Source organism: Terrapene carolina, unplaced genomic scaffold, assembly GCF_002925995.2.
Source record: "Terrapene carolina triunguis isolate 2854851 unplaced genomic scaffold, T_m_triunguis-2.0 Scaffold848, whole genome shotgun sequence".
Taxonomy (NCBI): Eukaryota; Metazoa; Chordata; order Testudines; family Emydidae; genus Terrapene; species Terrapene triunguis.
Window position 1 is genome coordinate 366,043 of NW_020665199.1, and position 16,456 is coordinate 382,498.

Below are 16,456 nucleotides of genomic sequence, written 5' to 3' on the forward strand. Positions count from 1 at the left end.
GGCTATGCTAAGCACCTCAGCACGGTGGTGGGGGGGTTCTACGCCCTCCACCACTTCTTCCAGCTGCAGATGGTCTGGGTGGTGTTGCTCAGCCTGCTGTGCTACCTGGTTCTCTTCCTGTGCCGGCACTCGGCCCACCGTGGGGTCTTCCTCTCCATCACCATCCTCATCTACCTCCTCATGGGGTGAGGCCTGGCGGGGAGGGGGCTGGGCCTGGGAAGGGGCACAGAGGGATTCTGGTCTGCAAAGACCTTCTGGGTGGAGTTGGGTCCGTGGCGGGGGGAGGGGGGGATACATGATCCATGGAGAGGGAAAGGCCGGACCCATGGGGGGGAGGGGGTCCTGAAGCCAGGTGAGACCCCACAGCACCCCATAGGGACCCCAGCCAGGTCTAGCAGGTGGGAGAAGTTGGAAGACTGGGTGGAAGGCAGCTCTGGGGGAGGGGGGGTGCAGCGATGTCTGGGGAGGAGAGCCAGCCATTGGCTGGGGGGCTGGAGATCAGCTGATCTCACAGGGAGACCCCCACCCACCCCATTAGTTCCTCTCTCTTAAACAGTCTCCGTCCTTCTTTCTGGCAGGGAGATGCACATGGTGGATACTGTGACCTGGCATAAAATGAGAGGTGAGACTCTGACCTGCTCCCACTGGCACTGGGACACAGGGCCTTTCCCCTCTAGGGGGCGCCGGCTCCCATCCACCCGCAGGGCAAGGTGGGCTGGCTGGCAGAGGGGTGGGGAGCCAGGACACCTGGGTTCTATCTTCAGCTCTGGGAGAGGAGGGGGGTCTAGTGGTTAGAGCAGGGGGGCTGGGAGCCAGGACTCCTGGGTTCTCTCCCCTGTAGTCCCGGGGTACCCCACCCCCGCCTGTCTCTCTCTCCGTGGCAGGGGCCCAGATGATTGTGGCGATGAAGGCCGTGTCCCTGGGCTTCGACCTGGACCGCGGGGAGCTCCCGGCTGTCCCCTCCCCTGTGGAGTTCATGGGCTACATCTACTTTGTGGGCACGGCCATCTTCGGGCCCTGGAGCCGCTTCCGTAGCTACCTCCAGGCGGTGGAGAGCCGGGCCCTGGTGAGAGTCGGGGTGTGGGGAGGGGGAACAGCGCCCCTGGTGGGCACACCTGGTACTGTGCCTGGCGGCGTTTCCCCTTTAGCGGGCGCCGGCTCCCCTCTGGCTCCAGGGTGGGGACTGGCTGGCTCAGGGGATGGGGAATGGGGATGGGGCCTGTCCTCTCTAGGGGGCGCCGGCTCCCCTCTGGCCCGAGGCTGGGGACTGGCTGGCTCGGGGGGGGGGGGGGGGGAGGGACACATTTGCTAAGTTATCCTTCACCCCGCAGAGCCTCCCCTGGCTGCGGAAGGTGTCCCGGAGCCTCCTCCTCTCCATCATCTGCCTCCTCGTCTCCACCTGCGTCGCCCCCTACCTGTTCTCCTACTTCATCCCGCTCTACGGCTACCGGCAGCTCAGGAAGTGAGTGTGTGCGTCCCCTCCCCCCCCCCCCCCCATTTCCCACCCTAGGGGGCAGGGGTGAGACCCCACGACCTCCTGCTCCCTCACACCGGCCTCTGGGTCTCCCTCTGCTGCTGCAGGAGCCTCCCAGTGCCCTCAAGGCCCCAGCTGGGGAGAGAACCCAGGAGTCCTGGCTCCCAGGCCCCCCAGCTCTAACCACTAGACCCACCCTCCCTTCCCCTCCCCTCCCAGAGCAGGGAGAGAACCCAGGAGTCCTGGCTTCCAGCCCCCTCTGCTCTAACCACTGGACCCCACTCCTCCTTCAGTTTTCCACCGGTACCTTGATCCACTTGTTGCCCCCTCCGATGCCCAGCATCACCCCTCTGCCCCCCGCAAGAGGCGCCCCACTACTGCCGTGGCTAAGGAGAGCGGCCCCCAGGCCAGGGTCGGTCTCCGTCTCTCTCTCTCTGTTTCTCACTCCTTCCCCCTTCACTCTCTCTGCTCCCCCTCCTCGCCCGGGATCCCGCTGGCCTCAGGAGGAAGCGGAAGGCCAGGTAACGGCGGCCCTGGTGTGCAACGGGTCGGGGGCTCATTCGCGGGTCGCGCTGCGGCTCGGCAAACGGCTCCTCTGAGCGGCGGCCCATCGGCCCCCTCGCTCTGTGACTCGCTTGCCCTCTGGCCTTGCCGTCCTGCAGCTGGCTTGTTGCCGCAGCGGATTATTTGCCCCACCCCCGGCACTGAGGTCCTGGATCTCTGGCCAGGCTTCACTGCCCGGCTGCCACGGCCAGCGGAAGCGTTCGCTCGGAGGTCTGTGGTTCTCAGTGACTCAGCCATGGCTGGCTCCGTGGCCCTGTGGCTTCTCCCGTGGCTCGGTGGCTAGCACCCTGAGTCACTCACTGCGTGCCCCCATGGCTGGCTCGCTCCGTGGCGGGCTCACTCCGTGGCTTGGTAGTTGGCTCGCTCTGTGGCTGCCTGGCTTGGTGGCCGACTTGCTCCGTGGCTGGCTTGCTTTGTGGCTGCCTCACTCCATGACTCGGTGTCTGCCTCGCTCCGTGGCCAGCTTGCTCTGTGACTCGGTGTCTGCCTCGCTCCGTGGCCAGCTTGCTCTGTGACTCTGTGTCTGCCTCGCTCCGTGGCCAGCTTGCTCTGTGACTCGGTGGCTGCCTTGCTCCGTGGCCAGCTTGCTCTGTGACTCGGTGGCCGGCTCGCTCCGTGGCTGCCTCGCTCCGTGATTCGGTGGCCGGCTTGCTCCCTGCATGGCACCCTGGTTCTCCACCTGATAGTTTCTCCTTGAATTTCCCGGGTTCTCCCTCTGCCCACGCCGCCCAGGGGCTTGGCAGTGAGGTGGGTGGAAGGCCGGCCACAGTGGGAGCCGGGCCCTGCCCCTCTCTGGGAGCAAGGTTCCCGTGGCCTGACTCCCCACCCTCCCAACCCCCGCAGGTGGCTCCGGGCCTACGAAAGCGCCATCTCCTTCCACTTCAGCAGCTACTTCGTGGGATTCCTCTCCGAGGCCACGGCCACGCTGGCTGGGGCAGGATTCACCGAGGAGAAGGACAACCTCAAATGGTGAGTAGTGGGGGAGAGAACCCAGGCATCCGGGCTCCCCTCCCTGCCCCCCCACCCACCCGCTCTAACCTCCAGACCCCACTCCCCTCCCAGAGCTGGGAAAGAACCCAGGAGTCCTGGCTCCCAGTCCCCCCCTGCTCTAACCACTAGACCCCACTCCCCTCCCAGGGCTGAGGAGAGAACCCAGGCGTCCTGACTGCTCGCTCTCTCTCCTGGCAGGGACCTGACGGTGTCCCGACCCTTGAATGTCGAGCTGCCCCGGTCGATGGTGGAAGTCGTCACCAGCTGGAACCTGCCCATGTCCAGTTGGCTCAACTCCTGTAAGGTCCACTAGGAGGCGCTGGGGGGAGCGGGGCAGGAGCTGGCTGTGGGGGGAGCTCCCGGCTACTCCAGCCCCGGCCTCTCCCAGCAGGGGGGCGCTGTGGGGAGCTGGGGGGGGGGGATCCCCTGGCTAGTCCAGCCCTGATCTCTCCCAGCAGGGGGCGCTGTGGGGAGCGGGGCAGTCTGGTAGATTTACACCCCCCCCCGCCCCTCCGGTGTTTCCTTGCAGATGTCTTTAAGAACAGCCTGCAACTGGGGACTTTCTCCGCTGTCATTGTCACGTACGCCGCCAGCGCCCTCCTGCATGTAAGTTTTGGGGGGGCTCGGGGAGAGGTGGCAAATGGGGGAGCAGCCCCCCTCCCGGGCTGGCCACTGGCTGATGTCTCCCCTCTCCTCCTCATCCCCAACCCCAGGGACTCAGCTTCCACTTGGCCGCTGTGCTGCTGTCTCTGGGATTCATCACCTACGTGGAGCATGGTAAGTTTCCCCGGGGCCCGGACGGGCCCTTGCAGAACTGGCGGCTGTGTGGCATATGCCCCGTAGTGCTCACTGCCTGAGGGGGATTCTCCGGCCGCCTCTAGAGGGGTTGTGTGATGGCATGATCTGTGCGGGGTTGGGGGGGGCGGTTAAATACACACACCCACGCAGAGCAGGGCTCATCCCCTCCTCTAGGGGGTAGCAGGGACACACACACTGTGCAGCGATGTGTGTCCTATGCCCCGTACTGTGACACCCCCCCCCAAGGGGATTCTCCTCAATCTCCAGGGCCAGTGTCCTGCTCTCACGTCTTTCTTTTCTCCGAAGTCCTCCGGAAGCGCCTCTCTGTCATCTTTGACGCCTGCCTCCTCTCCAAGCGCTGCCCGCCCGGCTGTCCCCACCGCCATAACACGGTGAGCCCACAGCCAGAACGCCTGGGTTCAATCCCCTGCTCTGGGAGCGGAGTGGGGTCTAGTGGGTTAGAGCAGGGGGGCTGGGAGCCAGGACTCCTGGGTTCTATACTTAGCCAGGAGGTGAGTGCAGGGTGACAGGGGTCTCCCCGGGGTTGGTAGGGGATGGGAAGGAAAGGACATGGGTGGGGGTCTCTGAACTGGGGTCTTTCTCCCACAGAATCTCTGGGTTCGGCTGCTGAACCTGCTTTTCGGCGCTCTGGCTGTCTTCCACCTGGCCTACTTGGGCTCACTCTTTGACATCGACGCTGATGACACCGTAGAGGAGCAGGTGGGGTGGTGCAGTCCGACTGTACATCAGTCATCAGCAGAAACAGGCGCCCTCCCCTCCTGATCTCTGACTCTGCTTCAGTCATCTCAGAAAACAAGCGGCCCTACCCTCCTGGGATCCAACGGTACCTCAGTCATCCCAGGAAACAGGCCCCCCTACCCAGCTGAGATCCAACTGTATCTCGGTCACCCCCAAGAACAGGCAGCCCAGCCTCCTGCTCTCTGATTGTATGTCACTCACCCCAGGGAACAGGCATCCCTACTGTCCAGATTTTTGACTGTACCTCGGTCCTTGCCTTGGTGGGATCTGGCTGTACCTTGTCACCACAGGAACAGGTGTTCCTACCCTCCTAACTCTCAGCTGTACCTGAGTCACAGGCGGCCCAACCCACTGGGCTCCCGACTGTCCCCCGGCGCCCCAGGACACAGGCATTCCCTCCCCCAACTGTAGTGTCTCTCTCCGCCGCAGGGCTACAGCATGTCCTACACCATCTATAAGTGGTCGGAGCTGAGCTGGGCCAGCCACTGGGTCACCTTCGGCTGCTGGGTCTTCTACCGCCTCATCGGCTGAGCTGGACTGGGACACAGAGACACCAGGAGGTGGGGGGTGTCCTGGTGTGAGCCGACTGTACCTCCCCCGGCCACTACTGAGACCATCGGACACAACCTCAAGAGCTGGCGGGCTTCAACTGGGGCATCTGACACCAGGGCATGGGCATCGGGGACTGGTGGGGGCTAGTGGCCCCATGGGGAATCACAGTCCCTGTCCCCTGCCCACTGGCCAGCCATTAACCCCTCCCTGCCTTGGAGTGAACTGGAAGGCCAAGAATTCTATGATGGGTCCGGATCCCACTTCTACCACCATCTTATAAGTGCAGAGAGAGGGAATAGACACCATAGAGAGTGACCTCTATCTGTGCATCTCCCCCACCAAAATAACATGACCTGGTCCTCTCTAGGAACTGGAGGACTGAGATTTCTATAGTTGATTCAGCCTCCCCCCCCCACGGCTCCCCGTGTTGTTTGAGTGGAGAGAACAGACACCATAGAGAGCGACCTCTATTAGTGCATCTCCCCCACCTATATAACATGTCCTGGTCCTCTCTAGGAACTGGAGGACTGAGATTTCTATGGTCAGTTTGGATCCCACTGCTGCCACCATGTTGTAGGAGCAGAGTGAGAGAACAAACACCATGGCGAATGACCTCTATCCTGCATCTGTCCCCCTGCCTGCCACACACACGCCATTCGCCATGCCCTGGTCCTCTCTAGGAACCGGAGGACTGAAATCTCTATGGTTGATTCCGATCCCACCCTGTTGTAGCAGCAGAGAGAAAAAGGACACTGCCAGCCAAGGAAGGACACGCCCCGGCCCCCGCCCAGAACTCCTCCCCATGCAAGGTCCCCTCTAGGACCTGCAAGACCCAGAACTCTGTGAGTTTATATGGCCCAAGTTACAGCTGCTACCCCCCCCCCCGACCCCCAAACCTGCCAAGGGTAGGGGACAGGAAAGTACTGTACTTAGCTTAGAAAAAGGGATTTTTTTAACAGAAAACCCCCAAGTATCGGATTTGTTACCTGTAAAATAAATAATAAACACAATGTATACACAGAACCACTCCTGCCTCCTGCTGGCTGGATTGCTTAATGAGCCATTCGCGCTTTAATAATAACGCGTCGTTAATCGATGGTGGGGCTTCTCATTTCAAACTCAAAGCCTTTGGCACCCATTCATGCTTCATTATTAATGACTTATTAATCATTTGCATTATCACCAGGATCAGGTCCCCTGTTGCAATGGGTGCCGCCCCCCCATCTCCCCACCAGACTGAGATTGGGGGCCTCCGTGGTGCCAGACAGACACCCCAGCTGAGAGCGGAGCCCCATCCTGCCAGGAGCTAGACCAACCCACTCGAGCCCACTCCCCTCCCAGAGCTGGGGATAGGACCCAGGAGCCGTGAGCTCTCCATCTAGTGGCAGAGAGTTCCACAGGCCTCAGCCACCGAACCGTTCGCCGCTGCCCAGCAAGTGGAGGAAGCCGGACTTGGACCCCGTTACCTGGCGCTCGCACCTGGGCTGGGTCAATGATTAATTAATACAGTGACTAACGAGGAAGGCTCCTTCCTTGGGTGTGGGGGGGGAGAGGGCAGGGGAAGCTGGAAACAGAGAATCAAGGACGCCGGGCGGTGTCTGAAGAGAGGGGAGTGGAGGGAGGGGAAGGCAGAAATGGCGCGACCCCAAAACTGCACCCTCCACAGCGGCCAGTTCCCCCTGTCCTCAGAGATCTTCCAAGGTGGGACCCAGGCGTCCGGGCGCCCCGAGGACCAGAGTGGAGGGGGGGGAGCATGCAGCCATGGGGGAGGGAATCAGGCCCGAATGGAGGGGGAGTCCCTGGGGAGGGGGAGGGGTCAGCCCGGGGTGGGCACTTGGGGGGAGCAGGAGCTCTGTGGGACTCAAGCTCACCCCTCACCCCTCTCTCTGCCTTCACCCCCCCACCCCCCAGTGTTCCAAGCCCAGCTGTGGATCTTCCTCATTCCCACGGCCCTGGGCCTGGTGCAGCTGGGCCTCTTCCTGGAGCAGACCGGCTTCTTCCTACGCCGCCGGGGCGCCTCCCGCAGGACCAGCCTCTCCCTCTGGATCCTGGGGGTCTACCCGGTAAGGCAGGAGAGAACCCAGGAGTCCGGGCTCCCAGCCCCCCCCGCGCTCACCACCAGACCCCACTCCCCTCCCAGAGCCAGGGAGAGAACCCAGGAGTCCGGGCTCCCAGCCCTGCCCTGCTTCAACCCATTAGACCCCACTCCCTTCTCAGACCTGGGGCTAAAAACCAGGTGTCCTGGCCCCCAGCCCCCCACTGCTCTAGCCACTAGACCCCTCTCCCCCCCAGAGCCAGGGATGGAACCCAGGAGTCCAGGCTCCCAGCCCCCCCTGCTCTAACCACTAGCCCCCTCTCCCCCCCAGAGCCAGGGAGAGAACCCAGGAGTCCAGGCTCCCCTGACACTGTTCTCTGCTCCATCCCCAGGTGTTCAGCAGCATGTCCCTCATTGCCATGTACATCCCCCGATCCTCCTTCGTCTGTAACTTTGTTGCGAACATGTGAGTGTCCTGGAAGCAGGGGGCGGGACTTAAGTTAAAGAGGAGGGGCATAGTGAGGCAATGTTATGTACGGCTGTTCCCCAGCTGCCCCGCCCCAGAGGTGGCTGCATCTCAGCACCAGGCGAGCCATCCCTGTGCAGCGTTATGTGCAGCTGTTCCCCCAGCTGTCCCACCCCAGCATCAGCAGCATCTCAATGCCACCTTGCCTGCCCCGTCTCCGCAGCTACCACTCCATCACCCTGTGGAAATTCCTGGACTTGGTGACCGATTTCTTCGGGGGCTCGGCCTGCATGGTCCAGCGCCTGCGGGGTCAGCACGTGGCCCCCAACCCCTTCCCCTGCTGCTGCTGCTGCTGTCTGCCCAACATTTCCACCAGCTGGTAAGCGCCCGGCCCTGCTTGCCCTCAGCTAGGAGCCAGGTCAGTGCCCCTGGCAGCGTCGCGAGCGGACGCCCGGCTTCCGGCAGGTCCTTAGACCTCGGCAAGCCAAGCTGAGACCCGAGGGCCGGTGGAAGCCAGCTAAAACCTGGCATCTCTGGCCCCGCATCCCACTGTCCCGGGTCTCCAGCCACAGCCATGGTGGGTTCCCGTGCCCAGCTGGCCTCGGCACCCCTCTGATGTGGGTCAGGGGTTCTTCTGTTGTTCCTAGGCGCATGGGTTTGACGTGCCAGCCCCCTAACCCGGAGCCACAATGGTCCCCTTTAGCATTAGCCCCTTTGCACCCAATGGGGAGCCAGATGAAGGGGGAAACTGAGGCACGCCTAGGGGCCACCCAAATTCCTATATTCTCCATACGGGGCTGCGGCAAGGCTGGGAACTCTCTTCCCCGAGCCAGGCAAGGCAGCCCAAGGAGGAGATGGATCATCTCAATCTCTCCCATGTCTCACCCGCTCCCCATCCGCAAGGTCCAACCTACGCTGGATGACCCTGGCCGTGTACCAGCTGTCCCTCATCAGGACCATCCTCTTCTTCGTCACGCTCATCCTCTGGACCGACGAGAAGTATGACTACGGCGATGTGAGTCGCTCTGGCCCCATGCCGTCCCCTCCCCCTCCCTGGCATGGGGTGGGCAGACCCCTCAGGGTAGAGGGGGTAACTCGTCTACCGAGGGCAGGGAATGGCGGCACCAGCTTAGCATTGGGGTTGGGTGTTAAGATGGAGTGTAGGTTGGGGTGGTCAACTGTTACCCAGGGGTGTAGCATCAGGTGTTACCCTGGGCATTGGGTTGAGGGTTACCCTTGGGCGTTGGGTTGGATGTTACCGTAGGGCGCTGGGCTGAGGTGGTTACCCTTGGGCATTGGGTTGGGCCGGGCATTATCCTTGGATATGGGATTGGGTTGAGGTTGGGCATTATCCTTGGGGAGGGGGTTAGGTTGGGTTGACATTGGGCGCTACCCTTGGGTGTTGGGCTGGGCATTAGCCTTGGGCATCAGGTTGAGTTGACTTTGGGCATTACCCATCAGAGTTGGGTTGAGCGTTACCCCTGGGTGTTGGGCAGAGATTGGGCATTACCCTCAAGGTTAGGTTGAATGTTACCCATAGACACTGGGATAGGTTGAACGTTACCCTTGGGCAGTGGGTCAAGGTTGGACTTTACCGTTGGGTGTTGGGCAAGGTTGGGCTTTACTCTTGGCCATGGGGTTGTGTTGAGCTTGGGTGCTCTCCCTAGGCATGAGGTTGGGTTGAGGCTTACCCCAGGCACTGGTCATTACTCGGGGGCACTGAGTTGGGTTGAGCATTATCCTCGGGTGTGAGATTGGGCAGAGCATTATCCTTGGGCATGGGGTGGGGTTGGATTGAGGTTTCTGTGTTATCTGGGGTGTAGAGTTGAGTTGAAGATGGGCGTTACCCTTGGGTGTGGGAGTGAGTTGGTTGGGCGCTACCCTTGGGCGTGGGGCTGGCCGTTACCCTACAGAGGGAGGTGGCCTGACAGACCACCCAGACCCATCTTCTGACCCACGGCCTCTCCTGCAGGTGAGCTACACCAACCCCAACTCCTACATCAACGCCATCATTGGTATCTCTACCTTGCTGTCCTTCTATGGCTACCTGCTCTTCTACAAGGCCACCCAGCCGGCCCTGGCCGGCTACAACCTGCGTTCCAAGTTCGTCTGCATCATCCTGGTCCTTGTTGTGTGCGGCCTCCAGAGCGGCATCCTGGAGACCATGGGGTCCCTGGGGGCCATTCCCTGCCAGCCTCCGCTCTCGGCCGATACCCGCTCCCAGAGTGAGTCCACCTACAGCAATGCCCCGGGGCGGCGCTAGGGTGGGGGCAAGGGGCGCTCACCCCTGGCAGTCAGGGCCGGGCACAAGGGGGCGCTGCTCTAACCTCACCGTTCTCCCTTCCCAGTTATCTATTACTACTCCCTGGTGGTGGAGATGTTTCTCATCAGCCTCTTCGCTCATTACTGTTTCCGACGGGACGAGCTCACCCCGGAGAGCCCCACCGGCACCAAGAACCAGGCCTCCCAGACACAGGTGCCCCCTAGCGGCTCTGGGGAGGACAGCGCCTCCCTGACTGGCCTCAACCCCTGCTACTCCCCCGATGAGAGCCTCTGCCGAATCGAGCACACGCCGTTGGATCGCTTCCATTTCAGCCCCGGCTTCCCCCGACCTGGAGGGGGGCTGGGCCAGGGCTGGCCAGCTGGAATTCCCCCGGGGGCCCTCGAGATGGGAGAGCTGAGTCCCGGGGTCCCCGCAAATGGGTCTCCCCCCAGGAAAACCAACGCCCATCCCAACGGAGTCCAGAACCAACCCAGCACCCATGACGTCACCGTGGTATAAGCGGGACCCCACCCCACATGGGGCAGGGAGCAGGCAGAGGTAGAAGACAGATGGTGTTAATCTGCGGAACTCCCTGCTACAGGATACTGCAGGAGGCGACGCTTCCCCAAGAGGATGGGGGGGCGGAAACTGGTTGACCCCCAGAAAGAATGGGGATGAGGCAGGAGCTGGAGATCAAATGCTAAGTGCTGTTGTATAATTAGGGTGATCTAGGGGACCCCCTGTACTTACGAATGGTGGGGGATATGAAACTGCTGTCGCGGAAGGCCTCTCTGTCTACCCAGCACGGCTGCTACGTCTTTAAGCAGATACCTCCCAGAGGACGCACCGGAAGAGCCATTCGGAGAGCTAGAGCAGGAGGGGGTGTCGGTGTTATTTTTGGGATGTCTGCATTATTTCTCATTAATATCGTGTCTGACCCTGTTTCCCTGGCTGCATCTAGGGCAATCAAAGGAGGCTCAGAGTACGCAGACCATCAGCTCTTTGGAGCGGGGCCTGTCATTCTGTTCTGTGTTCGTACAGGGCCGCGGGGGCAGCGGGCCAGAGCCGGGGGGGCTCCATTAACGCACAAAATAAAGCAACGCCGGCTGAGACAGGCTCTCCAGTGCCAGCTTCAAAGGGGCTAAGGCACCAACGGGTGGGCCCTTAACCGAGGGAAGACGCTGCCGCCGTTAACCAGCGGAACTCCCTGCTCCATGATATCCCTGAAGGGGAAGATTGCCCAGGTGATTCAGGGCCAGGGTTGAAAGGCATCCACTGATGACATCTCCGCGAGTCTTTATTAAAACAGAGGCCATGGGGGGAAGTGGGGGTGGGCAGAGCCCCCTGCAAAACTGGCCACAAAGGGTTAAATTAAAATGCTCTTTTCATAGATTCAGAGCAGGGCTCATCCCCGGCAGAGAGGTGGACACACACGCACGCGCGCCCACACACGCACGCACACGCGCACACACACGCACACACACACACACGCACAAGCGCATGCGCACGCACACGCGCCCGCGCACACGCACGCGCGCCCACACACACACACACACACACGTGCCCACACGCGTGCCCACACACACGCGCGCCCCCCCCACACACACACGCCTGTGCACACACACACACACACACACACACGCGCGCACACACGCGCGCACACACGCGCGCCCACACGCGCGCCCACACGCGCGCCCACACGCGCACACACACACGCGCCCGTGCGCTACGGTGACACGGACAGAGACGCCAGGACATTTTCAACAGCTGCCTCCGGAGGGCAGCCCTGAGGTTCTGGCGCTGACCCATACGAGGGGGCGGGGCCAGCCTCCTCCAATGGGGACGGCCCAGGCTCCTTAGTCAATAGGTTGTTCCTCTTCAAGAAGCAGGCTTCCTGGTAGGGGGGACGGATGGGGGGCTGGGTGGGGGGCACATAGCTGTATTCCTTCCCTGGGGCCAGCTGCAGAGGGGGCGAGAGAGAGAGAGAAAGAAAGAGAGAGAGAGGAGTAGGGGGTGCCAGCATGCCCCCCCCCCCCCCCCCGCCCCCCCCATTCCGAGATCCCCCCCCGGTTCCCCCCCCCGCCCCCCCCCCCGGCCAGGATCCTGCCCCCATCCCTGCAGTCTCACCTGGAGGGGATACGTCCTGTCCGAGTCGTAGGCGCTCAGATCCCCACAGGCCAAGAATGGGACAATGACTCTGTTGGGACCTTCCAGCTGGTTAAAATCCACATCTGGAAAGGGACAGATGTGAGCAAGAGCCGGCCCTGCCTGCCAGGGGAGAGCGCCCCCTGCTGAGCCCTGTTCCCCCCGGCACGGTGCCCCCCAGCCCTGCCTGCCAGGGGAGAGCGCCCCCTGCTGAGCCCTGCGCCCCACAGCACGGTGCCCCCGAGCCCCCCACTCTCTGCAGCCCAGCTCCTTACCGTAGCAATGGTCCAGCAGGGGGTTGGACATATTCGGCACGTAGCCCTCGGGCGGGCAGTACCCCCGGCAGACAACGAAGGCCTCTGGAGGTGGAAGAGATGTGGGTAGGGGGGTGCGGCGTGCCGGGGCGCCTGGAGCAGACGCAAACCCCGTGCGGCAGGCACTGCCCCCCGAGCTGGGTTCCCAGCCCTTCGCCAAGCGGCGGGTGGCAAAGGGCGTCGATGTTAAATACCCGCCCATCGAGAGGGAATCGCTCCGGAGACCAGCCGAGCACTGAGCCAGGGTGTAGCTTTGCCCCGGTGCAGATCCCCTTGGCAAGGGCCGGGGGCACCGGGCGAGGCTGGCAAGGGGGGGCCTGACAGGAGACGAGACAGAACAGATTTGGGCATCTCAGGCCTCAGGTTGATGGGACCCAGTGTAGCCAGGTGAGGCACAGAATGTGATACCTGTTTGCTTTGCCCCCTAGCGCCCCGCCCTGACTGCCAGGGGAGAGCGCCCCCCGCTGAGCCCCCCGCCCCGCTGCCCGCAGCATGGTGCCCCCAACCCCCAGCACGGCCTGCCAGGGGAGAGCGCCCCCCGCTGAGCCCCCCACCCCACGGTGCCCATTACTGCCCAGCCCTGACTGCCAGGGGAGAGCGCCCCCTGCTGCCCGCAGCACGGCACCCCCCAGTGCCCAGCGCTGCCTGGTAGGGGAGAGCGCCCCCTGCTGAGCCCCCCATCCCACAGTGCCCATTACTGCCCAGCCCTGACTGCCAGGGAGAGCGCCCCCTGCTGATCACCGATGTGTGGGGCTCCAGGCAAAGTGTGTCTGTCTCTAATGTTGGGCACGGAGCAAGCAGGCTCCAGGGAGCGTGTGGGGTTGGCACCGAGCCCAGGTGCTGGGCAGCGCTGCCAGCTCTGAGGAGGGGGTGCGAGATAAAAGGATCGGCGTGTGCCCCCCAATATCAAACAGATCCCTGCCCCCAGAGGCTTAACCCACCCAGGGACAGAGCAGCTGGGTCCCTGGGCGGGACCCCCAGCCGGATCTGTCACAGTCCGGACACCCCGGATACCTTCCCAACCCCCGGATCTGCCCCCTTCTGCAACCCCCCTGGGGCGTCCGGTTCTGCCCTCACCGATGCTGGAGTTTCGGCTGCTCCGGGGTTTGGCGCAGGTGACGTCGGGAAAGAAGATGCGGAGCTGGGAGTAGAGAAGCGTCACATCCTTCCCCCGGAAGATCTAGGGCAGGGAGGTGGGGACAGGGTGACAGGCCAGCAGGGAGCAGTGCAGGGACGGTGCCAACGGCGTCCCCAGTGCCCGGCCCTGACTGCCAGGGGAGAGCACCCCTGCCCAGCCCCCCACCAGTATGTTGCCCCCTGGCATCACACCCCTAACTCCCTCAGTTACAACTCCAATCGTCTAGAGACATGGCTACAGCTAGAGGTCGCTGTTCCCCAGCCGCCCCACCCCAGAGGTGGCTGCATCTCAGCCCCAGGTGAGCCACCCCCTTGTGGCTGTTACCCCTTCAGCTAGGACCCCGGGGCTTCTTAGAGGGCCTAATATTTACCTTGGCCACGAAGGTGCCTCCTTTATTCAGCACGTGGGTCGTGATGTTCAGAGCCTGGAACGAGAAGGAGAAATTATCAACAAATGACAAAATCCTTAATAAAAAAGGGAAAACTCTCTTGGCACTGAGATGCAGCCACCTCTGGGTCGGGGCAGCTGGGGAACAGCCACACATAACGCCGCATGGGGATGGCTCACCCAGCGCTGAGATGCAGCCACCTCTGGGTCGGGGCAGCTCGGGAACAGCCATTTGGGATAGGTAGCGATTGAAACTGTGGTGGGGGATTGGGGAATGGAATCACCTGACAGGGGGTGCCGTGCTGAGGGGAACGGGGCTCGGCAGGGGGCGCCCCCTTGCGGCCGGGCGGGGTACTCACCGCTAGCAGCAGCTGTGCCTGGATGTATTCGTCGATATCGTGAAGGCCGGTCACTGTAAGTCAGGAGGGGAGAGGGGGCTCAGTGGGGCCCAGTCCTACCCTACGCGGTGCCCTCCAGGGGGCGCCAGCGAGGGGCCTCCCGCCCCCCTCCCACCTGGAGCTGGGGAGGGCTGCTCCCACTCACCATCGGGGGCCCCGTCGCAGACCACCAGGTCGGCCGGCTGCCCTTCAAAGTGCTGGATGATCTCCTGCGCCGTGGAGACCTGGAGGGGGACAGACGGGCTGGGTTACGGGTCGGGACGGATGGACTCGGATCGGGGGGGCGGGAATAGGCTGGCGTGGGCCCCCCACGTACCTTGGTGATGTCCCCCTGGATCTGGACGACCCCCGGGAGCGGAGCCATGGCCTGGAGATCGACTGCGACGATCTTCACGGAGTCAGGGCCCTCCCCAGCACCGCCCCTGGGGGACATGGGGGTGAGGTGAGAGACAGCCTGGGGGAGACCTTCCCCCTCCCACCCGCTGCTACACCCCAGTCCCACCCCCTCTCCCCTCCCATCTCACCCCGCCCCTTCTGCCCCACCCCACTCCCTCCTGCCCCATCTCCCCCCACCCCGTCCCGCCCCCTTCTACGCTACTGCCTCCTCTGCCCCCTCCAGCGCCCGTCCTATCCGCCCAAACCACTGCGCCCCTCCCCACCCCACCTTCACCCTTCCAATCCCCCAGTCCCACCCCCCTCCCATTCCCCCATCTACCCCATATCACCTCCTGCTACCCTGCCCCACCCCCTGCCACCCATCCTCCCTTCGCCTCCAGCCTCCCCCCCCCCCCCCCCACACACACACTCACTTCAGCTTCCTGCTCAGAACCTGGCTCCAGCTGCCCGGGGCAGCGCAGAGATCCACCGCCCGGCGCACCCCTGCAGGGAGAGAACGGGGGGGGGGCTGGGAGCCGGGACGCCTGGGTTCTCCCCCCGGCTCTGGGAGGGGAGTGGGGGCTAGTGGTTAGAGCAGGGGGGGCTGGGAGCCAGGACGCCTGGGTTCTCCTCCCAGCTCTGGGAGGGGAGTGGGGGCTGGTGGGTTAGAGCAAGGGGGGCTGGGAGCCCGGACGCCTGGGTTCTCTCCCCAGCTCTGGGAGGGGAGTGGGGGCTGGTGGGTTAGAGCAGGGGGGGCTGGGAGCCAGGACTCCTGGGTTCTCTCCCAAGAGACTGGGCAGCACAATGGGACCCCAATCTCCCACGGGCTTTGTGCAGCACCCGGCACAACAGATGGGGGCTACCGTAATCCACCTAATAGAAGGAGCTGCGGGCGGGGGCTGGGGCCGGTTCCCGGTTTACCCTCAAACAGCTGGAACTCCTCGTCCAGCTGCAGGAGTTTGAAGGCGCTGCGGGCCCGCCAGCCCTCCTCCTTCGCCAGGCGGTAGTAGATGTCCCGCTTGTCCTTCGACGAGCGCCCCATTTCGGCTCTGACGCCCCCGGGCCTGGAGGGCAAAGGATGAGGGCCAGTTACCCACCCTTCCTGGCTTGGCACCGGGGTCATTCTTAACTAAAAGACTTTTGTGTTGTTAAGGCGGAATTAGCTGAGACACATTACTGTAGGCCCTACAATAATAGGTCTGAGCGCACTGGAGCCAAATTAATTAGGGATCTATTACTGTAGGCCCTACATTAATAGATATATGGACACAGGTTCTAAATGAACACGGACATGTTACTGTAGGTCCTACACTAATAGGTATAATGGCCCTGGACCTAAATGAACGTGGATGTATTATCGGAGGCCCTTTCAAAATAGTTTTAATGGCCCAGGACTCAAATGTCTGTATCTGAAGTTGGGAATATGGACTCTGTATCTGTATTTCAACTCTGCTGGTTTGGGTGACGCCCCCTGCTCACACTTCAGGCACACGGACGGAAAAGCCAGACAGGCGGATGGCCCGTCAGCGAGGACAACGGACTGTGAAAAGCTCCTCCATACGGCCCCTGCCTCACGGACGCTGTGATCCTATCACCTGATACTAAACCATTCCCTGGGACGTCTTGTAATTTCCACTGTAAGCGACGGGGGGGTCACACTAGGGAAACAAAGTCAGTTCTCCCCGGCTACCCCACCCAAGATGACTACAGGGGGAAAGACCTGGGCCCAGCCTGTGGGTGTGTGAGAGGAGATTTGAAGAGTCTGGCTCAGCAAGACAGGTAAAAGGGGGCCCAGGCT

The 16,456-nt window shown here is 62.6% G+C and overlaps 2 protein-coding genes across 2 annotated transcripts; one reads left to right on the plus strand and one right to left on the minus strand.

Moving 5' to 3' along the window:
• Positions 1 to 6: 6 nt before the first annotated feature.
• PORCN (porcupine O-acyltransferase) lies at positions 7 to 5,191 on the plus strand. Its single transcript, XM_026660906.2, has 11 exons — positions 7 to 185; positions 579 to 622; positions 885 to 1,066; positions 1,332 to 1,462; positions 2,882 to 3,007; positions 3,227 to 3,327; positions 3,558 to 3,634; positions 3,742 to 3,805; positions 4,133 to 4,218; positions 4,436 to 4,546; positions 5,015 to 5,191. Exons 1-11 carry the CDS (start codon positions 70 to 72, stop codon positions 5,114 to 5,116), a joined length of 1,140 nt encoding a protein of 379 aa, XP_026516691.1. The 5' UTR covers positions 7 to 69; the 3' UTR covers positions 5,117 to 5,191.
• A 6,392-nt stretch (positions 5,192 to 11,583) lies between these two features.
• Positions 11,584 to 15,718, minus strand: FTSJ1 (FtsJ RNA 2'-O-methyltransferase 1). Its single transcript, XM_029913762.1, has 10 exons — positions 15,580 to 15,718; positions 15,093 to 15,162; positions 14,600 to 14,705; positions 14,429 to 14,507; positions 14,245 to 14,297; positions 13,869 to 13,922; positions 13,438 to 13,540; positions 12,322 to 12,405; positions 12,029 to 12,132; positions 11,584 to 11,861 (listed from the first exon to the last, which is right to left on the minus strand). The coding sequence occupies exons 1-10, from the start codon at positions 15,698 to 15,700 to the stop codon at positions 11,628 to 11,630; spliced, it is 1,008 nt and encodes a 335-aa protein (XP_029769622.1). The 5' UTR covers positions 15,701 to 15,718; the 3' UTR covers positions 11,584 to 11,627.
• Between the last annotated feature and the right edge of the window lie 738 nt (positions 15,719 to 16,456).

Coding starts and splice junctions, on each gene's coding strand:
- PORCN (XM_026660906.2), top strand. CDS start 70: ATGGTCTGGGTGGTGTTGCTCAGCCTGCTGTGCTACCTGGTTCTCTTC. Junction 623..884: donor GACCTGGCATAAAATGAGAG/GTGAGACTCTGA, acceptor TCTCCGTGGCAG/GGGCCCAGATGATTGTGGCG. Junction 4,219..4,435: donor GTCCCCACCGCCATAACACG/GTGAGCCCACAG, acceptor TTTCTCCCACAG/AATCTCTGGGTTCGGCTGCT.
- FTSJ1 (XM_029913762.1), bottom strand. CDS start 15,700: ATGGGGCGCTCGTCGAAGGACAAGCGGGACATCTACTACCGCCTGGCG. Junction 14,298..14,428: donor CTGCGACGGGGCCCCCGATG/GTGAGTGGGAGC, acceptor CCTGACTTACAG/TGACCGGCCTTCACGATATC. Junction 11,862..12,028: donor ACAGGACGTATCCCCTCCAG/GTGAGACTGCAG, acceptor CCCCCTCTGCAG/CTGGCCCCAGGGAAGGAATA.